The following is a 26,600-nucleotide window of genomic DNA, read 5'->3' on the forward strand; positions in this document are numbered from 1 at the left end:
AGGCCAGCTTGTGTGTACTTCTCATATAGTTTGTTAAACATAATAAATGGATCAATAACTTCCTTTACTAAGGATATATAAGTCTTTATGAATTCAGTTATTCCTAAAAGAAAACTTTTACAATACATAGTCACATACTTCTTAGGTAAAGGAAAATAATCTTTTCTAGTTCATGATGTAATAATCAGCTTCTTTTCTGGCCATTTAATTAAACCGTCAAACTTGTAGTTTAATATTGTTATTCGAGCCTTAATCAAGGGTTGGTGGCAGAAAAAGCTTCAAGGGTTTAACCCCGTATGTTAATATTGCAGTGGTCGGTTTCGAAAGAACTTTCAGTTGAAATGGATATCGTTTGTACTGATTCTTTTGTTTCATCCATATGATCTTTGGTCCTTTTAGTGTATATGGAGAATAATTGGAGATGCTGATTCCTCCAAATATTTTTTTAATTTTCTTTTGTAGAAATTGCTAGTCTAGCTAGCAACGTGTCTTTACTGAAAGCTAAGAGAAAGTCGGCGTTTCTAGGAATGAATGGTGTTTTTCCTTGTAAGTTTCTTAGCCTGTAAGCGTGCTTTTCCCAAATACAGTCCTCCAATTGACCCTCCCCTTTTCTCTACTGTTTATAGGTAGGAATAGTATATAAATGTGCTCGTAATTAAAAAAAGTGCCAATACCACCTAAACTATTGTTTGTTTAGTATAAATATAACTTCTCGTACCTACTCAAAGTCTTAATTAATATCGTCTCATTTCCATTTATGCAAAGTACCTTTCCTCACTAAGCCAGAAGTCTTCATTGGTTTTAAATAAATCGTTCTTTTTTCCTATCTGATACACCACGAATCGATCTTTCAATAAGACAAAACTCCATTTTTAATTTATCTTCCTAAAATCCTCCCTGCTTCCGCTTAGTCTAGACTAGATTGTTGCAAATGATAAACTCCGACTCCTCCTCTCTTTCAACTCCCATTGACGATGAGAACGTCTCTAACTTCTCCATTAGTGTAAAGCAATTAGCACATATCGTCGAGAACAACTCTAATAATAAGGGTTTTCTGTGTCAAAGTACTTCTGTTATTCAACACCTATTTCATGCACTGGAAACAAATACTGATTCCGGCATAATTGGAGATTCAAACGATCTCAATCGTCGCCGCAAAGCCTATGGTTCCAACACAAACTCAGAAGGCCGATCACCTTCTTTCATCACCAAAGGTTTCCATCAACTCATAGTTGAAGCATTCAAAGACACTACCGTTATTCTTCTTCTTTGTTGCGCCGCACTTTCTCTTGTTATTGGGATTAAGATGAATGGTCTCCAAGAAGGATTATTTGATGTTTTATTAATCTTTCTGCCAATAATGATTGTTGTTAATTTTGGCGTTACCTATAGATTTTTCAAGGCCATATGGATGAAGAAGAAAATGGCGAAGCAGAAAAAGGTTGTCCGGGTTCTTAGACACCACCAGATGCTACAAATTCCAGTTTCTGAAGTGGTGGTTGGTGATATTTTGTTCTTGGAAACAGGCAATGAGGTCCCGGCTGATGGGATTCTCATTCATGGCAACTCATTCAAGCTTGATGATGGTTTAATCGATGAACACTTTTCAGAACACCCCTCGTTGTTTACTGGTACAAACTTAGTGGAAGGCAACTGCCAGTTTCTCGTGACTGCAGTTGGCAAAAACACTGAAAGATGCAAGTTGATGGAACTGGTGGCAAGTTCCCAACATGATGATATGTCAAAGCTTCATCGATCAATTGATGAGATGAGCTCAGTCTTGGAGAAACTATGGTTGAGTCTCTCTTTGATCATTCTTGTCGTGCAAGTTTTCCGATGTTTCTTGTGGAAATCATGGTGTGGTGATAATGATCGCAATCCAGATCCTAAGGGTATGAAGAACACAGTGGAGGAAATAATGAACGAGGCCACAAAATACATGAGGAGGAAGCGAGGTGGCACCAATAAGGTTAATGGTTTGGTGGCTATGCTTTGCATATTGTTATTTTCATTAAAAGATGGATTATCTTTAGGCATTTTCATTATTCTTCTATATGCATCGAAGGAGATGAAAAAGGCTCATCAAACCATAGTTCATAAGCTTCCGACGGGCGCTAATGTAGCCCTTGTTACCACCCTCTGCCTCGGCAAAACACTTGACTTGGTTGTGAAGCATAAAATGATGGCGGATTTATGGATTGGTTTCGAGAAAATTTTGAACCTTCCTGCAGATAGTGGCGGAGCTGAAGGTAAGTAGATAGTTCAGTTGAATTCCCATCATCTAGAAGTTACTATGTGCAAGTATATAGGGTAAAAACTTTTCTATTTTATGTATATAAACTGTTGATGAATTCCCTTTATAAAGGAAGTTTCTAGCTAGGTAGAGAATTTTTGAATACCCTTATTAAGATTCTTGGCTCCACCACTGCATGCAGATTCTGTTGAGGAAGTCCTGAATGCCTTACTCGAAGGAATTTGCATGAATATAACTGGTGGTGTCAATGATGATTCTCTTCTTATTTGGGCTGAGAAAGTGCTTGGCGGTGATATTGATGAATTGCACGGAAGTTGTACAATCCTAAGCCGTTATAATTTGTATCCTAGCAAAGGACTATGCGGGTTGCTAATAAAGAGAAACAAAGAAGGTGAAGAATTTATGCATGTGCATTGGAAAGGAGAACCAAAGCTGGTTCTATCTATGTGTTCTCACTATTATGACATTAACGGCACCATGCAAACCCTAGATGAGGAAAAAAGAAAGCTGTTCAATGGAATAATCGATAGAATAGTATCCGACGGTGTGTACTGCTTTGGTTTTGCTTATAAACAAGTAAAACCAAAAGAAGAAAGCCCCGTTGATACCGAAAAAGAAGGTGAATTATTCTTCTTTGAGCTCGCGAAAGATGGCTTGAGCTTTTTAGGCATTGTAGTACTAAAGAATCCATATCCACCCGAGTTGAGGCAAACGATTCAAATGTGTCGAGAATCAGGAGTTGAGATCAAATTAATGGTGGATGAAGACTTGCATACTGCAAGATTGATGGCTCTTAATTCTGGAATTCTAAGAATTGAGGAAGACTTACAAGGAGCCATAATTGAAGCTGCTGAATTTAGAAGCAGCCTCAAGGAAGCCCAAATAAGTATGTCTCACAAAATCAAAGTATTGGCTAATAGCACTCCTGCTGATAAACTCCTCTTGGTACATTGCTTAAGAGCTAATAATTGCGGGCTCGTGGCAGCAACTTGTACATGCATTAGAGACTTGCCATCTCTCAAAGAAGCCGACGTTGGGATTTTTATTGGTGAAAACTGTGCGGACTTAGCTAAGGAAGATGCTGATATTACTGTGGTGGACTCAAATTTTGGTATGATCCCAGCCATATTAATCTTGGGCAGGTATGTTTGCACAAACATTGACAAGTTCATACAGTTGCAATTGATACTCAATATTTCTGCATTCACTTCAAGTTTTATTCTCCTAATTTTCAATCCCACGAGTGAAGAACAATTGACACCATTTCAGTTGTTGTGGGTAAATCTAATAATGGAAGTTCTTGGTGCCTTGTTTTTGGCAATCATAACATCAGCCGTAAAGCCTGAGTCTTTGGAATTTCATCAAGTCATGCTGAACAGTTCTAAGCCGACAACTAATTATGGTACGGGTGCACCTATTATAACCAAGAATATGTTAATGAACGTTGCTGTTCAATCTATGTTTCAAGTTACACTTCTGTTGATACTTAGCATGAAGGGAAGGGTGGTTTTTCGCATCGATGAGACATTGTTGAGAACCATGATCTTCAATTCTTACGTACTATGCCAAGTTTTTGTGTTGATCATCAGTGCCATTGAGATCACAAAGACAAGTATCTTCAAAGGGAATATCAGAAGAAATCCGTGGAGAAAATGTTTGTTTATAGCTAGTGTAGTTATTGTAGGAATTATTGTTGCTTTGCAAGTTATACTAATCCACATCATGTCAAAGATTGCTCATTGGAAAAAGTTAGGAATGAAACAGTGGTCCATCTCTATAGGAACTGCAGCTCTATCTTTGCCCATACACTATGCTGCAAAATTGGTTTTAAATTCCTTCCAAAGTTTCTTAATTATGTGTGTAAGAATGTAATTATGTATTTACTTCAAAAAATTATGTATAGAAATTTGTAAATACTTATATTACTATCCATTGTTCATGATTTGTTTCTCTGTACTTATGCTAGAATGGAAAGATCAGTTCTATATTTATTTCCACAAATATTCTTGCTAAGTATAAATGATAATAAATTGATGATACTTGGCTAAAAGAATCTTTGAACAACCTAAGGGTCGCAATCATCTCAATATCATGGCTCATCAAGTAATCAAAAGGTGAATCTTTGCGCAATCATGGGCAATATCGTGGCATATATGTGTGTGTGTCCTAACTAATTTCCAGGTAAGTTCTCCATTGACTTTGGAAGTGTTAAAGTATAGTATCGACCTTTTATTTTATAACAAAGAGAAAGAAGAAGAATTAGAGGTAGAAAAATTAAGTAACAACAATGGTTATCAAAAAATAATAGCAGATATTTCTGTTTCCTTTTCCTTCTTTTGCCATTCTTTCGGGTATTCTACTTGGAGCAAGTAAAAAGGAAGTTGGGAAAGATTGTCCGCTTAACAGATTTTTGATTATTCTAATGGCAGCAGCCAGAAAGTAAAAGGAAAGTAGGACAGATTGGATGCTTAACATATTTTCGTATTGAGTGGAAATTTTAATTCGTATTGCTTAACATATTCTAATGGAAGATTTTTGCATTATAACTTTCCCTTCTTTATTTTTACCATTTTAGTATCATGATTGCCCCCCCCCCCCCCCCAAAAAAAAAAATCTATAAACTTACCTATATGATAACTAAATTTTATTTTAAAAAATGAGAAAAATAAAAAAAATGGCAATCAAGCATATAATTAATGACGTTGAATAATGAAAAGGATGAGCAAAATAAAATTGAAATCAAATAATTTGCTTATCAATAATTAATAGCAATCAAATTTCAAAAAATCTATTTACACAATTAAGAAAAAAACAGTGAGAACCTTATAAACACATACTCAATGCAGGTAATACAAAAATTTATAATTATTAAAAATAAAAGTAGATTTTATAACGAACTTCTGAAAGATTATCTATTTACCGCTGAAAGATATAACTTAAATGTATACTTAATGTGTTATATTAAAATAAAAATCCTAGAAGTACGGTAAATTTTGTGATAAATTTATAAAAGAATCATTTTATTTATAATTTTAATAAATTTGAATTATAATTTATGACAAGGTATAACAATATTTTAATTATAGGTAAAATCATTAAAAATAAATAGCATAATTATAGGTAAAATCATTTTAAAAAATAGCATATACAAAAAAGAGAGTATTATGATAATTTTTCAAATTTAAGGGGAGGATGAACTAAATTTGATTTAATCATATTGCTTGTGGCCTTAATCTCCTAAATTTAATTATTTGACCTAATAACCAAAATTATGTTAAATAAAGGAATGATGAAGCGACAGATGAAGAACAGTACGTGTTAAATAGATTTAAATTGGAAAACTTAGTCTTCACTAAGTTATTTTTTTCTCTCTTTTTTCTTTCTTTCTATTTCTTGACTTGATTTAAATTACAGGACGCAGTAGATTTTGAAAAAGAAAAAAAGAAGAAGAAATAGTTGAGGACGAGGTGATGATTCAGTAACTGACGTATATAAAGCCTTAATAAATAAAAAAACCTATAAATCTAATTGTTAAACTATTCATTCGTTTGTCTTTTCTAGACAACAACCAAGGGCGCTCGTGGCATTTGCGAAAGGACACAGTTACGACTTTAGCAGCTTCTCTGCACTATAAAGATTTTAAAACAAAGACATCAACCACCAAGTAAGGGTGATGGAGAATTTTTTGGTGAGGAATTATTTATTTTTTATAGTGGTCTTATTCGACCAAATTTTAATTAATAGAATCAAATAAGTTTCAAATACCAGATAATTTATAAGCATCAACCTGAAGTTTATTTTAATTAGTTGAGCCATTTTCTTTACAAACTTAGTTGAATTAAGTAACTACAGGAAACGAGGTATAATCTTGTTGAATTAAGCATGGAAGTTTAGCAGTTGTTTTCTTTCCTTTTTGTTTGATCCAAGCAAAAGAACTCTATTCAGTTTATCAGTTTTACCGGGTATGAAAGCACTCAATCTAATGCAAATACACCTAAAGAATTGCTATTCATGCATTCGTGTACAAACCAATATAATGCAAACGAAATAATTCCTCCGTTTCAATTTAGATGAGGTAGTTTGACTCGGTCCAGAGCTTAAGAAAAAAAAAAACTTTTGAAACTTGTGATCTTAAAAGCTTAAGGGGTAAAAGCTGTGTGAGACCATGACATTTGTGTGATTATAAAATTTTCTCATTAAGGATAAAATGAGTAAAATAAAAAATTTAAAGTTTGAATTATTTCTAAATTTAAAAATATGTCATTTATTTTAGAACATACTAAAAGGAAAATATCTCATCTGATTTAAAACGGAGGGAGTAACATAAATAAATATTCCGATAATTATTTATTTTCATCAGCCAGCGAGAAGTATGGAATAAGTTTAGTGTTTCTTCCATTAATTATAGGGATCAAGGCAGCCTATACGATCATAGAAGGATTTGTGTGAATAATGGAAGGAACTTTTTCAACTCTACCACGTACGGTAATATAATATATTTTCAAGCAAAATAATATACAAAAGCAACAAGAGTGATAATATTATTATATCTTATTTTAGTTAACAATTATTTTTTATTAAACTAAAATAACCAACAAATAAAAGTTTTAAAATTATGTATATACGTATAAACTATTGTCCACGTGAAGCCCCGTGTGATACACGGTTAGGAGCTAGCTCGGCATACAACATCATGTCATAACTTAAACGTAAGAATGGATGAGGCAGATGCCGTACAGGGAACATATTGGCCCTACAAGTAGTACTTCTTTTCAGCTTTTATATTGTTTTATTTTTAAATTTGTTTTTGAGGGTTATGTCGCTTCTCAAAGTTATTTCTTTTTATAGATATATAAGATCTTAAAGCTTTTAGTAAAAGCGAAAATTCTTGGAAGTTGGGACTTTCGAGGGGTTCAGCCGCCGCCACAACCGTCTTTTTTTTCTCTCTAGATTTTCTAATCAACATCACAAGACAATAAAATGTTAAAATAAATTATTATGCAAACTTTGGTATAGAAGAGTATAATATAATAATTTAATGTATAAAACGTTAGGTAGTTAGTGATATTATATCCAATTTCAATAACATAGAGAAACTAGTTAAGCTGATATTTTGCCAAGTTTGATTAGCATACTCCTTCTGTTTTTATTTATGTGGACTTGTTTGATAGTTTAAGAAAAAAGAAAAGACTTTTAAAATTTTTGTAAATATGCCATAATATTTGTTTGATTATAAATCTTTTGATACTTGTGATGTAAAATATTGGCATACCATTTGTGTGAATGTGAAAGCTTTTCATTCAAAATAAAATCGCAATCCTAAAATTAAGAGTTTTCCTATTAAGAAAGGATTCATCGGTTTTGAAATTGACTAAAAAGAAAATAGATTCACATAAATTGAAACAAATGGTATAATATTTATACCAATTCAAATTACTAGACAGAGCAAGTTTATTGAGAGCCTGGAGTAAAAAGTAATGTGCAGGGATTGGAATTGCAATGGTAATCTTACTCGCCTACACCACTAAAGCATAATATCACAAAATATCTTGTTTTTTTTTTCTTTTGTGTACTTCTTCACTACCTCTGAAACAATTGACTTTTTTAGATGATATATCAGTCAGATTTACAAGAATATGCAATTAGTGCAATTTGTAGCGTTTAATATGCAAAAGGATCCTGTTTGATATATGTATCTGTCAAATTTACACAGTTCAGCTAGCTAAAATTCTGTCGTTTGAGCAAATGAATTCTGCATTCAGCGGATTGATAGACAAAAATAAAAAGACTGACAATGTAACATAACAGAGTATTTCTTGGAATTGTCTCAAACTTGATTCAGTTACTGTATTATTTGCTTATGGAGTAGCACAATACCAAAAAGAGTATAAAACACCCGTTAAGACACTGGAAGAGAAAACACCAATATAAAAATTTAGACATAGATCCACACCAAATGAGCGTTGAACTTGAGTTCTCTTTGCCACCTCCATCTCGATTTAGGTACTAAAGTTAATATTTAAATATTCAGAAACTACCCCCGAAGTACTTAGACATTAAAATAACAAAACCTAAACATTTTAAGGGACAACATAAAAACTATCAACATAACTGCAAGTTCCACACAATTTTACGCCTATGGTATGTGGTGTAACGCACCAACTTTTATAGTGATTCCGAGGACCCTGCTTCTCGGTTATCTTTCGTTAAATTAAAAAAATAAAAGGGGGTCAACAGCCAACTTTGATGTAGAAATTACACAGCCTAGTTTAGATTTTGGATTTCATCTCTATGCAGATATAATATAGTAATAAAATGATAACCTCTGAACTGCCTCATGGTAAAGATTGGATGCAAGAGACAAACGAGGATCCTGATTACAGGTGATAACAAGTGCTTTGTCAAGTGATTAAAGCAGCTTCAGTCTCACAGGAGTATGCTAATTTTGAAAAATGAACAAAAAGATTCCCCTGGATCGACAATAACATAATACTACCAAGGTATAAGACTCAAAACCATTAGCAAAAATACATTCTTTACACCCACCTAAACCCAAAGAACCCCTTGCGGAGAGATTAGGATAGAAGAAAAAGAGACCTCTCTACCCAGCAGCAGTTTGCGCAAGTAGAGATGGTTTGCCCCTTGCATCATCTCGACTGTGGACTTGTGACAAATTATAAAGGTCCTAATGCCAAATGTAAGAATACTTTTAAAGGCTGCTGCAATCATTTTCCGTTACTTCCAAATGTAATGAGCCCAATTTCAACCATTCTTTGACTTGCTTTCCTGCAAGACCAGCTCTGGGATTGCAAAAAAAGGAGATGAGAGAGGGAGATGAGCCAATAGTCCCACATCCACTCTTACTGTTGTGATGCTATCGCCAAGAAAAATCTAATCGAAAGACCTGCCTCCACCATGACCAGCTTAAGCAGCATAACTCTTACAAAGATTCAGTATTAGTAGAGCTTATGGTGCAGCGGTGATTGATAAAGTCCTCAGGCGAAACAACCCTTTTCAGTTTGGCAATTGAATGTCATTCAAGCACCTGACCCGGCATTTACAATGAAATTTATATAAAAGAATGAGATAACTCATGCAACTATTATTTATTAGCAGTATCATGATTGTCCTCATGTTCGGCCATAACAAAATTGTTGGAATGGTCATCCTCTTCTCTCCTCTCCATAAAAGAGATCTCGTTGTGATTGCTTCTATCTGAGCCTCCATTATTTTTCCGCTTCCTAGTCATAATTTTGGGAATGAGGCGTGTTACCTCATTGGTCTCTGTTTCTTCATCGTCATGGTTGATCCGTTCAAATCGAACAGCACTGACCTTTCTGGCATTCCCTGCTAATATCTGCACCAAAATTGAGGAGATCAGCTGCCAACTATCTGCCTACTGTGAAACTCTTCAGTCTGCTAAGTTCATGGAAAACGACAGCAGCTTGGATTTAAGAAGGTAGTTGAAGCTCAGTGTCAATCCATTCATGGTAATTTAAAATCAAGCATACAACAGTTCAAGTCCACAGCCATAATATTGGAATTTTTACCTAGTTTAACACGTTTTATAGACCTAATTACACAATAGACAGAACTCTTGGTTATTTCATTAATAGCACATTTTATATCATTTTTAGCATGTTTATCAGGTTCCTATGTTTAATACCTAAATATTCTAAAAAATTAGGCCCCACTAAATCTGGGATTCATTTTAATTCCTTTATCCTTTTTTCAAAGTTATCTTTCATCTCTCTCATCACTTATTAAAGTTCTCTCACATCTAACACATCCTCTCCCCTTTTCTATCGTGATTCTTATAAAGGTATAATGAACTGTTTCATTGGCCTCATTGTTCTTATAAGTATAGATATGTTATAATCAAGGCATAATATTCTTGCATTGTTTGTAGGAAATGAACTGTTCAATTTACCGCATTAAATAGCTAACTAAGAAAAGGCTGAAAAAAGATAAGGAAAAGCACCAACAGCAACAACAACAACCCAGTAAAATCCCACAAGTGGGGTCTGGGGAGGGTAGACTGTACGCAGACCTTACCCCTATCCCGGAGGGATAGAGAGGTTGTTTCCGAGATACCCTCAACTCAAAAAGAAGACGAAAATAGACAATAGAATCCGTGACAGCAACAAAAATCAAAAAAATAATATTAGCATCGTAAGAAACAGAAAATAGATCGAAAAGCAATAACAACAACCAGTAATAATGCCACAGTACGATGAAAAAACGGAAAAATAGATTGAACACAACATAAACCACTAGCCGTCCAAGACAAAACCCTACCAGGTGGGGCACCCCCGGTACAAAGAAGAAAAACGCTCGACTCCCTCCTAACCTTCAACCCTAATGCTCGACCTCCACACCTTCCTACTAAGAGCCATATCCTCGGAAATCTGAAGTCGCGCCATGTCCTGCCTAATCACCTCACCCCAATACTTCTTAGGCCGCCCTCTACCTCTTCTCATACTCACCAAAGCCAACCACTCACACCTCCTCAGCGGGGCATCTGAGCTTCTCCTCCGCACGTACCCGAACCATCTAAGCCTCGCTTCCCGCATCTTGTCATCTATGGGAGTCACGCCCACCTTCTCCCGAATATCTTCATTCCTAATCTTATCCAGCCTAGTGTGCCCGCACATCTATCTCAGTATCCTCATCTCTGCTACTTTCATCTTCTGGATATGGCAAATAACAATTTATTTTGAAATTTGGTCACACTCGGGGCTTTGCTATAGTGGTGAGCATCACATGATAAGTGGATTAGACGCACGTGTTTGAGTTATGCCGAAGACAGATGCCAGGTATTTAAGTGGAGAAGGGTAGAGGGCCCAATATCCACCAAGTTTCAAACCGTTTGCCACTCTCCCTTGAAGATTTCTCGATTATCCAGAAAAAGAACAAATAAAAAATTTCCACACAAGAAGCAACTTCTTTGTTCTGAATTTCCTATTCATTTCACCAACCTAAAGCTCAATCAGTTACTGTATAGCATTAGCAGATGAGAACATATGAAATCTATTGCATCTGCCCACATATAAAGACTAGAAAGCAGCTAGTGATGTCAGGTAATAAAGCAGCCATAGCTCTTCCCAAGTTCCCAAGAAAGAAAAATCACAGTTAATTATAAAAGCAGCAACGTCTTGGTTATTTTCAACTCGACCAGAAAAACGTGAGGATTTAGAAAATAAACGCAACTGAAGTTCAAAAAGAGGCACATTATCAGATCCTCTCTATGCACACCATCCCTGTGCAAACAACCCCCTCTTTGCACAGGAACTATTTTATTTATTTTTCTAAAGAAAACGCAGTTCTGTTGTTATGTTATTGATCTAACTCTGATATCTAATCAGATTTGTACAGCTGGAAGTAAACATTTGTAGTACATTTACTAGCTCCAATTAGATAACTACCACATAGAAGAGCTCGTATGTAATGGTGTGGAATACACAAAAAATCTGCTTTTTTACAGGAAAAAAGAAAAAGCATACCTCAAGCTTAAACATTTGGTTCTTCTCAGTTTGGTCTGCTCGATCAGATTCTGTGTCATTATAATTGTTGTCCTCATCTTCATTTCCCCTTTCCAGTATAACCTTAATCCTCTCACCTGTCCTTGGGATATATCCAAATGCTTCGCAGACAAAGCCAGAGACTGTCTCATACTGATGGTCCTGGTGCCGATTAAAAGAAAGACATCAAATTGTTGGGAAAAATCTAGAATGATTAGCAATAGTCGAAGCTGTTTTACCCTACCAAAATCATGCTAACAAGCAGACATAATAGTTATTTGCAGAACCAGTAACTTGGCAGCTAGAAAATTAAAACTAGCAGTAAAATGTAGTTTTCAGGTAGAAAATTTAGCTCTTAAAAGAGTAGTATACCTCAGGCATTTTAATATTGAGATCTTCAGAGAGCTGGTCAATAGAAGTGTTTGCATCAACATCGTATATTCCCTCAGCCCGCATGACAATATAGCCAGTTTTTTTCTGGATTTCCTCCTGTCACGCAACAAGAAAACATAATACATAAACAGATAACTTCCACTGTACTAATGAGTTATGATACTCTAGCATACAGAGATCACTTCACCTATCATAACAACACCTAAATATCATCGCTAGTACAGCGTAGGGGTTACAAACCATTTAATCTTCAAACATATTTATTGTTTGGAAATATTTAAAAGAGTTGCAGTAATTTCAGCTCTGAGTTGAAGAGGGAATCCGTCAGAGATATCTGTGGACCTACAAACAACTAGCAGCTCAAAGAAGTGGACAGAGGGACCCATAAGTCTTACTTTTGAATCATTTTCGTCAAAGATTTCACCAACAATTTCCTCGACCACATCTTCAAGGGTTACAATCTGTTTCATGAAATAAGAAATTTCGATAAAATTAAGGAAGCGTCACAACCAAGAAAAAGACAACATGAGAAAGAATACTTACTCCAATAGTTCCTCCATATTCATTTAGAACAACGGCCATGTGTACCTTTCTAATGCGGAACTCTCTTAGAAGGTTCCACACAGACATAGAATCTGCATTGTTATAAGATTATTGTTTACCTCCTTGGGTAACTTCATGTGTTGGAAAGAAAACAAGAGAGTAATGTATGCCTTTTATGAGCATAAAGCATGAAAAGTTTTAAGAATGGGAGACGTGTCATAATAATGATACTCGCTGAAAGCAGCAGGTTAAATAGGGAGTATTTATATCTCAGCAGTGTGAGGATCTGAATATTGCCTTCAGGAAAGTGGACAGACCTTCAGTAGCGTCAATTATACTGAAAAAATATTTATATCTGTTTGATGATATAGTTATGGTAAACAGAGACATTAAGTCTCTGAAATATATGCAGCTGTACTTAAAACTCCTACTTATTGATTTTATAGACATGGTTTAGGTGACATCGACATATCAAAATAGTTAACAGGGGATCTCTCATTCAAACAGCAATCTGGAACAAATGTAAATTACCAGGAACAAAGTATGCAGGTTTATGAGCCATGTCTCCCACGACAGAACTTTCCAGCAAGTCTCCCTTCAAAACCAAACAGAATGTAATTCTGCATACTATGAGATTTATGTGTACAATTAGAAATGATACCACTACTATTCGGAAAGATGACTAGTTGAAGTTGTAGATAGTAGACCTTTTGTACATAATCTAGGAGATCCATGGCATATGCAATGCCAACAATATTATCTATACGTTGCTCAAAAACAGGCACCCTGAAAATCATAGATAAACTCTTTTAGCACCTTTTGAAGGAAATTTGTTTTCTATGCAGAAAGAAGTGATAACACGTCTAACGGACCTGGAGTACTGATGTGTCACCCAAAAACTATGGAAATCAACTAAAGTTGCACTGGCATCGATTGCAACTACATCAACAAGAGGTGTCATTACCTCTCTGACATGGGTATCTTTTATCTCCAACACGTTTTCAATCATATCCTGCCAGAGAACAGAGGTATTAATTTTCACATCTGCGAAATTCTGAAAAAATGCATTCTTAAAAAAATGAGAATTAATTCAAAAAAAGAAACAAAAGGAGAGATGATAAAACTGATAGTATTGCAAAATACTAGAGGTTGAAACTAACTGATAAGTCAGTTACTCAGAGCCACCTACTTATGCATGGAAATCAACAAGTTCAAGGATATCCTAAGAAATATGTTCAAGCATCCTCTACTTAGTCCTCCACGAAACACACCTTGTACGCTTTTAACAAGCTGCATTAGTTATGAACCATGACTAAATGAGGATGTTTGGGAATTACAAGGGTGGAACTTCATTTTTTGTAAACTTCTAAATGACTGGGAAGTAGAGGGAGTTGCCGAATTTTATTAACACCTGGAACTGTTTCTGATGATGCTTTGACATGGAAGTGGAACTGCAAAAGGATCTTTACTGTCAGTTCAGCTTCCTCTGTATTTTCCGAAAATGAGAATCAGGATAGCAACTGGCCTTGGAAGTTGGATTGTTGTATTACCTTTGTTATAGTCAAGCAGAATCCAACAGCTCACTTATTTTTGCACTGGTCTGCTATGGCAACTTTTCCTGAACATGGTTGGACTCGGACGGGTTATGCCTAGTTCTAACAACTGATCTATTGAGGTGCTGGAGTAATGTGGGGGGATGCGTGAGACCAAGAGAAATGGTGGAAGATAATCCGAACTTGTATATGGTGGACCTTATGGAAAGAAAGGAATGCCATGTGTTTTGAACTATGTTGCGCGGACTCTCAAAAATGTTGCGTCACCCGTGTCGGATCCTCCAAAAATACACTACTTTTGAAGGATCCGACACGCATCCGGAGACATCTTTGGAGAGTCCGAGCAACATAGGTTTTGAAGGAAGAGGCAGCTCAATTCAGAAAGATCAAGATGAACTGCTTACTATTATTTCATTTTTGGTGTAAATAAAGCTATGTGCATGATGCTAACTCTTTACTAGATATCATAGAATCCTTGTAAGATGAACTCATGAACAAGTGTGTATATATATATATATATATATATATATATAGAGAGAGAGAGAGAGAGAGATATCAACTTGATACTGGGGGCATGTGCGAGACACACTGGTGTCAAGTTGAAGCGTCCACTTGACCACTGGGTAAGGTTAAAGTGTCAAACTGATAGTTGGGGCTAAGTTTGAGTGTCTGTCTATCTATTTTGCCTTTCATATGATATAAGCTACAATTTTTCACATAGCTTAGTAACTCTTTCATCATTGTTCATTCATATACTTTCTTAAATTTAAAGCAGTAGGATAAAATGATACACCTATTAGTTGATCCATTCACTTCCAAAATATGTAACCATCAATCTCCGATATTAACATGCAAGATAAACACAAGATACAAAGAGTATGCGAAAATGGAGCTCGTCCAAATAGACATGATAATGCACCTCAAGATGCTGCATTTAGTACAATGGCCACATACTTGAGGGCTACTCTCATGGACAACTAATTCAATGTGAACTAGAGAGCCTTATTATGAGTAGAATACTCAATGTGCTTCTCTGGTTCATATTTGGTTATAATCGAGTAGCCACGTATAACAACAGAAACCCAGAAAACAAACTCACCTGCTCTTCCTCCTCAATTGCGCCGCTTAACTCTGCCCCTCGCAGCATCAACTTCAATTCATCTTCAGTGACATATGGTTCACTAGAATACCAAAATGGTTACAAAAATATTTCACACAACTTGAAGTCACAAACTCACACACAAAAATAAACATGCATTCTAACATGCACATGCACAAGTATGTGCAGCAACCAGAGAACCAATGACTTACAGTATAAGCACAAGACTAAGCTACATGCTCTAAATCGAAGTGAAAAGAATGCCGGTGGAGAGAAATTTAACAGAGGCATCTCTCACTATTATCTTGAATTCTAGCATACTTCTCAAGATCTTTCTTTTTGTATGACGATGTACTTCTCCAGATCTTTTTGGTTAATCAAATAGACCATGGGTCTAACTCAATTCCAAAAACTAGTTCATGAGATAAGAATTGCACAAAACCATAAAAAGAGACTATAGCCTGTATCCCCAATGTGAGACTCTAACACCTCGCATGTCCCGGGCTGGAAATCTGGAACGTGGACAACATTACATGGAGCACATCATTGGCAAACCTTTTAATATGGAGCGATTTAGCTAGATACCATGTTAAGACAATGAATTTGGGTCTAAATCAACTCCAAAAAGATAACTCATGAGTTGAGAATTGCCCAAAACCATATCAAGAGACTACCTTCCACTGGTGGGTAACTCTCGCAACCAAAGTTTAGGTAGATTTGAAAAACATCAAGCGTTTTTTGTTTTAGCCGGGACTTGAACCCAGATCTCCAAGGTTTTTACCCACTTCATTTAACGTGACACCACACCATTGGGTGCAATGTGAGATTATAACACTTCCCATCTATTTTATCGTAAATAGAATTTTCTGCAAGTTATCATGGACAAAAGACTAAGAATCTATTAGAATTATATGCAGAAAGAACCTAAAGCTTTTGCACCCAAGGATGTGGCCTAGTAGTCAATAAAGTGGGTTAGAACCATAAGGTCTCAGGTTCAATTCCCAACGGAGACAAAAAACACTAGGTGATCTTCCCATCTGTCTAAGCCTTGGTGGATAGAGTTACCTAGTACTGAGGTATCATGTTTCCCGTGAAATTAGCCGAGATACGTGCAAGCTGGCCCGGATACTACGGTTATTACAAAAAAAAATTGATGCTTTCCATATATCTTTCTATAGTAATGTATTTATCCAATACAAACCAGCATATAGTCACTCGCTATGATAGACAACAGGCCTACATGATAAAGATAATCTTTACCAAATAATATGTGCATGTGAACTTGCCATATTCAGTATTTTAATAAAAAACTAGAAATAGCAAACAAGAGCATGTTCATTCTCATCCTTCTCCAAAAAAAAAAAGAGCATGTTAATTCTCAAAAAAATACTCCCTCCGTTCCAATTTAGATGATGTAGTTTGACTTGGCACAAAATTCAAGAAAAAACGAAAACTTTTGAAACATGTGGTCCTAAAAGCTTAAGGGCAGAAGTTTTGTGGAGTTGTGGCTATAAAAACTTCTCATTAAGGATAAAGTGGGTAAAATATTTTCAAACATAGAAATGTGTCATTCTTTTTGGAACAGGAGAGTGTGTCATTTCAATTGAAACGCACGGAGTAGTAAATAAGAGCATGTTCTGTAAATACAGCACACAAATGGTAACAAAAGATGAACAATCTGTGAGACGGAGCGCGTGATAACAGCAAGACTTGATTTACAGTCACCATACCTTCTTCCTTTCAAGCCGAGGAGTTTTAGCATTCCCATTGATAGATATGTCACAACTCTTCCTACTGGATATAGTATCAAGGAAAGCCATGCCACTGGCCTAACCTAGAAGAAATTCAAATCAGATTCCATCTAAGATTTTTAAGGCATTATCAGTATAATATCTGAATCCATTAGTCAGTTTTTCCAACCAAGACATCAACTTACCACAAACCTAGCAACCTCCGTAGCATTGTGAACAGCTATGCTTTTTGGAGTAATTTCCGTTAGGAGTAGGATTAAAACCTTGCAGCATAGACAGAAAAAGGTAGCAGTTTAGCAACTCTAGCAGAATATTGTATTGGCATCTGCAATGAGTAAAAGTTTACAAGCAGCAAAAGAGGTCTTCATTCACTTTTCTATATTTTCAAACAAAGGGAAAAAGGACTGAGGCATCTTCAGCAATAGAGGTTTTTCAAAGGAGCAACTCATTTTTCGTTTGCTAAGCCAGTGGACAAAATCACACTCTTAGAATTAGGCTTTGCCTCTGTCCTCCAAACTATTTTTAAGCATACGCTTTTGGCCTAAGCAAATAAGGAAAATATATGTCTAAGGAAAAGGCCAATATCAAGACAAAGTAGACGGAACATGACATACCGTCATAACTCCAGTTGCCGCACTCACACCAGCTTCACCAAATACTGCAGTTGCAGCCTCAGTAACTAATGCTGTAGCTCCAATATTGACAACGCTGAGCACACATACGAAATCTAAAATAAGAAATAATCTTCATTTTCAAGTCGAGGAACACAGTATAAGTCATGATTACAACATCAAATGAACAGTACGTTGTTCCAATGAGTATAGTTGTAAGGAATCGAGTAACATCACTCCTCAACATTTTGAAGACCCCCTCACTGTCAGATTCTTTTTCAGCCAACTCCCGTACCTAACATTTATAAGCAGAAACAATTAATTGCATTAATTGGCGACTAAAATGATGTGCAAATGATGAACGAGAGTTTCTTTCTTTTAATGATAAAGAAGAAAGAAAAAACAGCAGGATAGTAGTCTGGAGATGTAAAAGGAAGCTTCGCACTAAATTCATTAGCAAAAGTTGATTCAAATATAAGTAAAAAGGACTTTGGTAAGGAAAAAAAAGATAGGGTCCATGCCAAATTCGATTTTGTGAAATACAACACAGCAACAAACACGCTCTAATATTACAGATTTGTAACTATCTCGAGCTAAAAGTTTTACCTTTCTCTGCACCTTGAATCTTACAAAGACCAAGGTGAGGAAAATTAAGTACGGCCATTTGGAGTACGTAAAAGACGATAGAATAGAGAATGATAATTTTATTTTTGTTTTTTCTGTCATATGTGAGGAAGATACCAAACAAAGTTAGAAGCAAGTTCTAAAGCACGGTTGTAAGACGAACAATATTATGTAAGTGTGGGTGTATGGCATCCAAGGCTACCATATCCACAAGATGAATTTCGTAAAAGTAGAGACGTTAATAGAGATGTTCTATACTTCTATCACACAAGATTAGACAATGTTAGGAATGATATCTGCTAGAGACATTGATATCCTTAATCTTACCATTAAGCTTCTTTTTCTAATAGGTAAAAGCAATTAAATTCAGCAAATGTGCACTAAGAAGGTGCACAAAACACGCACAGATCGGAAACTCAGTTCATCCACAAGCCTTATAAACATTAAAATTTGCTTTAAAACGGAAACTTAAGCACCATGATCTCTCAGCTATAGTGAAGTCCATTATACTGTTTTTTTATAACCGTGGTGTCTGGGTCAGCTTGTGCGCACCTCGACTAATTCAACAGGATACCTGCCACCTCCAACCAGCAACAGGTACCAGGTAACTTTATCCACCGGGCTTGGATAGATGGGAAAAAATCACCTAGTGTTTTTTGCCTTCGTTGGGATTTGAACCTAAGATCTCATGGTTCTCATCCACTTCATTGACCACTAGACCACACCCTTCGGTGCTAGTGAAGTCCATTATACTTCCAACACTAAAATTTATATGCTCCACAAATTTAGGAAGTCCTAAAATACTTAACACTATTTCTAGAGCTTTTGAAAACAAAAAGAACAATGTAGTTAATCCTAAGCACAAACGCTTACTTTTGCTTAGTTTTTATTGCAACATGACTACGGCAAATGATTTAGAACCGAATGTCTTTGACTTTATCAGTTCTTCACATTCACCGTAAAGTTCTTTTCTGTGTTCTTTTTCCCAGTATTCCCTTAGTGATGGATTACATCAATAAAGTGTTTCATTACCTTAAACAAAACCTTCAACTCTCCACCTACCGGCGGCTTGAGTCACCAAGGGAAAGTGGAAAAAAGGTCACAAATGACTCCTGGACGAAGGGGGTGGGGCTTGGGGAGTGGGGTTTACCATATTAAAAAATGCTAAACCATTATAAATACTATTCCGTGAGTTTTATATATTGCAAAAAAAAAATTAATTACTTATTACTTCCTCCGTTGCATTTTATATTATGGTGTTTGACTGACAAGTTTAAGAAAGAAAGATCTTTCGCACATACCAAAAGTACCATTAGAACTTGTGGTCCTTTTTTGGGGAGGGATAAGGAAAAGGTTAACCATTAGAACTTGTGGTCTTAAACATGACATTAAAGGTCAAAAGTTTAAGGTTAAAGAGCATCCAAATATAGAAAGGTATCGTTCTTTTGGAACAAAATAAAAAAGAAAGAGTGACAAATGAATTGGAACAAAGGGAGTAGTTTTTTCCCTGTTAGTATCCAATTAGTTTGCGTTAGTTTAAGCCTAATTCTTGATTGCCTATAATTATTTAGTGCATCTGCCTGGGTATTTTTTTTGCTAGCAACTGTGACTATAATTTGATTTCTTAATAGTTGTTCTGTTGGCCTTCTTTTAGATATCTATTGTTATCACTAGTTTAATTATGGCTTGTCTGTTTGTCTTATCTGTACGTATTTCTAGTGGTAGAGTTGTAAGTGCTAGACATGCCTCCTTTAGTTTAATCCTTTGTCCGTTTTAGCGACAGTTCTAGCGTAATTTTTCGTAGATTATAGTGGCTGGGGTGAGTGATGGTGGAATAAGGTCATGTCCTCGGGTGGGGTGGGGTGGGGGCGGGGAAAAAAAGGTGGCAAGAGAGTCTCTAGGCTGAGAGTGGGGTCCTGGAACATAGGAACTTTGACGGGAAAGTCTATAGAGTTAGCGAAGATCCTCCAGAAGAGGAAGATCAACATAGCTTGTGTCCAGGAGACTAGATGGGTGGGTTCGAAGGCTCAAGATGCTGATGGGTTTAAATTATGGGTCTCAGGACGCGAGAGGGGTAAGAATGGGGTAGGTATCTTAGTTGACATGGATCTTAGGGAGCTAGTGGTAGAAGTTAGGAGGGTGAACGACAGGCTGATAACTATTAAGCTGGTTGTGGGAGGGTTTACTTTAAATGTGATTATTGCTTACGCGCCACAAGTGGGTTTGGACGAGGAGATTAAGAGGCGCTTCTAGAAAGAATTTGACTTGTTGGTACGTGGCATTCCGCTCACCGAGAAGTTATTCATAGGAGGTGACTTCAATGGTCACATTGGGGCGACATCGGAAGGAGTATGACGATGTGCATGGCGGCTTTGGCTTTGGAGTTAGGAGCAGAGGAGGTACTGCGTTGTTGGACTGTGCTAAAGCCTTTGATTTGGTGATTACCAACTTGTGTTTTCCGAAAAGGGAGGAGCACTTGGTTACATTCCGGAGTTCGTTGGCCAAGACTAAAATTGATTATCTACTCCTCCGGAAGTCCGATAGGAGTCTGTGCATGGATTGCAAGGTTATACCCAGCGAGAATCTCACGATTCAGCATAGATTATTTGTGATGGACTTAGAGATCGTGAGGAAGAGGAGGAAGAGGGCCGTGTATGGTCAACCCAGGATCAGGTGGGGTGCTTCGACTAGTGACAAAGCGCAGGAGTTGGGGGGAAATTGTTGACTATGGGAGCTTGGAGGAGTAGTGGGGACGCGAGCTGTATGTGGACCACGACAGCGGAGTGTATTAGAGTAGCTGCGCGAGAAGTGTTAGGGGTCTCGAAGGGTTTCTTTGACGGCCACAAAGGTGACTGGTGGTGGAGTGAGGAGGTACAAGAGAAAGTGAAAGCCAAACAAGCGGCGTACTTGACGCTTATAGAGAGCATGGACGAGGAGGCGAAGAGGATGAACAGGGAGGGGTATAGGAGGGCTAAGAAGGAGGCGAATTTAGCGGTTATTGCGGCTAAGAAGGAGGCGAAGTTAGCGGTTATTGCGGCTAAGACTACGGTGTTTGTATGAAGAGCTTGGGGCCAAAGGCGGGGACAAGAACCTATACATGCTAGCCAAGGTGAGAGTGAGGAACGCTCGTGATCTGGATCAAGTTAAGTGTATCAAAGATGAGGAAGGTAGAGTTTTGATGGAATAGGCTCAGATTAGACGAAGATGGCAGACATATTTCCATAAACTCCTGAAAGAATAGAGTGATAGGGACATTGTGTTGGGCGACTTGGAGCACTCCGAGATGTGCTGGGATTTCGGGTATTGTAGGCGCATAAGAGTAGAGGAGATCGAGGGAGCTATGTGTAAGATGCACAGGGGTAGAACTACCGGACCAGATGAAATACCTGTGGAATTTTGGAAGAATGCGGGTAGGGCAGGTTTGGAATGGCTCACTAGGTTGTTCAACGTCATTTTTAAGACGAACAACATGCCCGATGAATGGAGGTGGAGTACGATGATTCCTCTGTGTAAAAACAAGGGCGACATCCAAAGTTGCAATAATTATAAGGGGATTAAGCTGTTAAGCCATACTATAAAAGTTTGGGAGAGGGTGGTTGAAGAGAGGGTGAGGACCAGTGTGTCCATTTTTTAGAACCAATTCGGTTTCATGTCGGGGCGTTCGACTATGGAAGTCATTCACATTGTGCGGAGATTGGTGGAGCGGTATACGGATATGAAGAAAGAAATTGCACATGGTGTTCATTGACCTGGAGAAAGCATATGACAAGGTCTCGAGAGAGGTGCTCTGCGATGCTTGGAGGCTAAAGGGGTCCTAGTAGCCTACATTAGGGTGATTAAGGACATGTATGATGAAGCTAAGACTCGGGTTAGGACAGCGAGAGGAGACTCAAAACACTTTCCGGTTATGATGGGGTTGCACCAGGGATCAGCTCTTAGTCCATTCCTATTTTCCTTGGCGATGGACGCATTGACGAGACACATTCAAGGTGAGGTGTCATGGTGTATGTTATTTGCGGATGACATAGTTTTAATTGACGAGACGCAGGGTGGTGTTAAGGAGAGGCTGGAGGTTTGGAGGCAGACCCTAGAGTCTAGCGGTTTCAAGTTGAGCAGGACCAAGACGGAATACATGGAGTGCAAGTTCAGCAACGATACCTAGGAAGGGGATATGGAGGTGAGGCTTGATACGCAAGTCATCCCCAAGAGCAGGGATGTTAATGCATATTTAAAAACAGACTAAACCAAACCGTATCGCACCGAACCGATTTTTAGGTTTCTTTTAAAACACCGTAGGTTTTTATATAAATCTATAACAGTATCGATAATTAGGGTAGGTTTTTTATTTTACAAAAATAAACCGAAAATATATCGAACCGTACTGAATAAATTTTACATGAGGAAAATATATTTATATAGTAAGTTTAAAAATAATAAAGCATTAAATTTTTCTTTGGACCTTGGAATTATGAAAACGGTTACAAGTCAATGAGTAATTTAACTCAAAATATTAATTCCTAAAACCTATTATGCTACTTCTACTTAAACTAAGTTATTTCCAGCATCTTCATTAGCAAAACACAAAGTATTTTAGTGATTATAAGTAGCAAACTACAATGTATTGAATATGTTTCTTTTCATATAATTTAGATTTATCTTTTTGAATATTTAATTTTATAGACATTATTCTTGAGTCTCAACTTGGTTAATATCTTTTCACTCGTGTGATTTATATTTTCTTTGTCTTTGCTTGGTTTCTTTTACGTTGCTATAGAATAGTTGATGAATCTATACTCTGGCCATCTTTTATGTTTTTTTTTAACTCATCACCCTTTAAACAGTAAAAATGTCTAGAGAGTTTTGCTAAGTCCTATAAAAGAACATATGTTATTGCATTCTAGTTCTACTGGTGACTTTTATATGACATTTTAAAAAATACCGACAATTAACCGAATCGTACCGATACCGAAGAGAAACCGACATGATTGGGACGATTTCGAAAAGTCTAATTTTGGTTATACATAATAGAATAACCGAAAAATTGGTATGGTACAAATTTTATAAAATAAAAGGCCGAACAGATCCATTGACACCCCTACCCAAGAGAGGTAGTTTCAAATATCTTGGATCTATAATAAAGGTAACGGGGAGATTAATGAAGATGTCACGCATCGTATCGGAGCAGGATGGATGAAGTGGAGACTCGCTTCTGGTGTCTTGTGTGATAAGAATGTGTCGCTGAGACTTAAAGGTAAGTTCTACAAGGTTGTAGTTAAACCAACTGTGTTGCATGGAGCAGAGTGTTGGCCGGTCAAGAACTCTCATACCCAGAAGCTAAAAGTAGCTGAGATGAGGATGTTGAGGTGGATGTATGGGCATACCCGGTAGGATAAGATTAGGAATGAAGTTATTCGGGAAAAGGTGGGAGTAGCCCCTGTGGAGGATAAGATGCGGGAGGCGAGGTTGAGATGGTTCGGGCATGTTAAGAGAAGAAGTACAGAAGCCCCAGTTAGAAGGTGCGAGCGGTTAGCCTTGATGGGCAGCAGAAGTGGTAGAGGTAGCCCTAAGAAGTCTTGGAATAGGTTATATTAGGCGGGACATGGCGCAGCTGGAGCTGACTGAAGACATGGCCCTAGCCAGGAGGGTGTGGAGGTCAAAGATTAGAGTAGAAGGTTCGTAGGTAGTCGAGTGTTTCTCTGTCTTACTGAGTTCGCTAGCATTAGTGTTAGTATAATATCTTTTATTCATAGATGGCTATTACTATCTAGAGTTTGACTGCATTCTTGGTTTCGGCCTTATTTCATCTTGCTGTTATTCCTACTTGTTGCAATTACCATTTCTTTTTCAGTTATTCTCTAGCCGAGGGTCTATCAGAAACAGACTCTCTGCCCTTGCAGGGGTAGGGGTAAGGCTGTGTACATCTTACCCTCCCCATACCCCACTTGTGGGAAATTACTGGGTTTGTTGTTGATGTTGTTGTTTTTTTTTTGTTTTTTTTTTTTTGTGGGGGGGGGGGGGAGGGGGTTTTAAGAGACTTAGGGAAGATAAAGGGGAAAGGAAAAGTTTGGTGAGAATAAACCTACATAACTCAATGTATGACATTTAGAAGTTACTTGAAATGTGCAACTCATTACAAGCTTCTAATTGGCTCACTGGTCAAATAATACCTACTGATCACTGAGCCGTAAGGTTCAGTCGTACCCAAAAATCAGAATACATAAAACAAAAGTAGGAGACCTGAAGGTTTGGCAATAGTTAAGTCCATCTCAAAACTAATCAAAGGCTAATTTTACTCTTTTATGCACTTATAATCTCAAAAATCAAACAGCAGCAAATGCGGGCATAACCCCTCAAGAAACAGATCATTTTCTAGATTATTTCTTTTCATATTACATTTGGCCCACCTTATCCACAATCCTTTGCACTAGTTCACATTTTTACCAACTAGTGACAAAGTGCTAATTTAATTTTCTAAGAACATTTTCTTAGCGTGCTATTTTAATGTGCACAAAGTCCAAGCCTTCTTTCATACATCAAGACTGGCATTTCTTACTTTTTTTTAATAAGTCAAAAGTTTCGTTAATGATGCACCAAGAAGGTGTTGTGTACGTCTAGATTGTTTTAGTTTATTTTCTCAAATTTTGTTATTCTTCCGCACTAGCTCTCTCTATTCTTTTTAAACTAGCCTGCTTCATTGCGACCGCAGCACCATATAAACTTATACAGCTAAAGGACTAACACCAAATTGATGAAATGAAACTACTGAGAAGTAGAGAAGCATCAGCATTTACTCATTAAGCTTGAGAATTCAGCATACAGGATTAATACAAAAGCTTTATATTATTTTTCTTGATTTCCAAATGGGATTTGTAGGATGATGGCATGAGTTGAGCTTAAATGGAGAATTGAAGATTCATATAGCTGACCCCAACTTGTTTGGGACTGAAGCGTAGTTGTTGTTTTGTTCCAAATGGGATTTGAACCTATGACCTAAAGCAACTTTCGAACCCCTTTACAACTATGTTCAAACTTTTCTTCACTTAAGGGGAGATTCAACCGCTTGTATATAACCAAAAAAATCATTTTTTACCTTATTTGCACAGTATAATTATTCGATAAAGGGGATTCAGTTCAACCCCCTTCTCTCTACTTAGTTCCGCCACTGACTGAGATAGGAGAGAAGCATCATCATTTACTCATTACGCTTGTGAATTCAGCATAGGAGGATAAACTCAAAAGCTTTATATAACTTTTTGCTTGATATTAATTTAGGGGTAAGGTTTGCGTACACTAACCTCCCAAGACCCCACCGGTGGGATTTCACTGGGTTATTGTTGTTGTTGTATTAGCAAAAAACTAAGCATGTAAATGCACCAAGGAACATATTTACAATTAAGACAGTGCATATAAAGAGGAAGCAAAAGAAGGTACCTTCCAAGGCCAAAGAGTAGTGATTGAAGTCTCAGCCATTGAGAAAAAAGCTGAAAGACTAAGAAGCGCTGCAAGAACTAACCCTTGCTCTTTAAAAACCCTGAGAACCTGCAAAAATGTAGGCCAAGAACCCCTCAACAGAACCAAACTCTGCTCTATAACCCCATTATATCCCCCATTTAAAACCCCTTCAACAGCAAGCACTCTTCTGCACCCAATTACAACAACCCCACATATCACAGCAGCCAAAACCAACCCTTTTTTCAACAACTCAAAAAATCGTATTTTTAAGCATGGCCCAGAAGAATCTTGGGCATTCTGAAAAACCCCATTTCCTTTAATTGACAGACAAATCCTAGAATTAAAATTACACCTGGAATTTTGATAAAGGTTAAAATTTGAAGCAACCCCACAACAGTAACGGAGGTTGTTATGGGCGGAGTGTTTAATGGGTAATTTTAATTGACGAGTATAAATGCGCGGATATGAACGTTTATTAGAAGAGGTGGTGGTGATGAATGAGGACGGATTAAAGAGTGAGACTTGGTGGACTGCTGCATCCATGGAATATTGTAACAAGAACTTGTGGAGAATTCAATTACTAAAAGAAAGCAAGAGGAATTGTGGGTATTTGGAGAAATGGGCTTTCGTTTGGAGTTTGAGGAGATGAAGAAATTGGGGAGAGCTCATTGCGTTCTTGGGTCACAAGAGCTCACTTGCTTCAAACTTTTTTGTTTCTTTTAAGCTATCAGCTCATCGAATCAACAAGCTTACTACGCTAACTAAAGCAACTTGTAGGTCCGAAATGACGGATTTGACC

The 26,600-nt window shown here is 37.1% G+C and overlaps 2 protein-coding genes across 3 annotated transcripts; one reads left to right on the top strand and one right to left on the bottom strand.

Moving 5' to 3' along the window:
• The first annotated feature begins 931 nt into the window (after window positions 1–931).
• On the top strand, window positions 932–4,126 carry LOC104111491 (calcium-transporting ATPase 12, plasma membrane-type-like). The gene is made up of 2 exons (XM_009621200.1): window positions 932–2,249; window positions 2,436–4,126. Exons 1-2 carry the CDS (start codon window positions 932–934, stop codon window positions 4,124–4,126), a joined length of 3,009 nt encoding a protein of 1,002 aa, XP_009619495.1.
• Window positions 4,127–8,570: 4,444 nt separating this feature from the next.
• On the bottom strand, window positions 8,571–26,542 carry LOC104111490 (putative DUF21 domain-containing protein At3g13070, chloroplastic). 2 transcript variants are annotated; one of them, XM_070181527.1, is made up of 14 exons: window positions 25,777–26,542; window positions 17,920–18,016; window positions 17,729–17,822; window positions 17,300–17,377; window positions 17,094–17,197; window positions 15,364–15,445; window positions 13,584–13,723; window positions 13,419–13,497; window positions 13,243–13,306; window positions 12,712–12,803; window positions 12,564–12,629; window positions 12,148–12,264; window positions 11,758–11,937; window positions 8,571–9,611 (listed from the first exon to the last, which is right to left on the bottom strand). In XM_070181527.1, the coding sequence occupies exons 1-14, from the start codon at window positions 26,342–26,344 to the stop codon at window positions 9,357–9,359; spliced, it is 2,016 nt and encodes a 671-aa protein (XP_070037628.1). In that variant the 5' UTR covers window positions 26,345–26,542; the 3' UTR covers window positions 8,571–9,356. The 2 variants fall into 2 exon arrangements, with proteins under 2 accessions (XP_070037628.1, XP_070037629.1); XM_070181528.1 differs by lacking the exon at window positions 25,777–26,542 and having other exon boundaries at window positions 17,729–17,841.
• Window positions 26,543–26,600: the final 58 nt, after the last annotated feature.

The sequence above is a fragment of the Nicotiana tomentosiformis genome, chromosome 7 (assembly GCF_000390325.3).
Source record: "Nicotiana tomentosiformis chromosome 7, ASM39032v3, whole genome shotgun sequence".
Classification (NCBI taxonomy): Eukaryota; Viridiplantae; Streptophyta; class Magnoliopsida; order Solanales; family Solanaceae; genus Nicotiana; species Nicotiana tomentosiformis.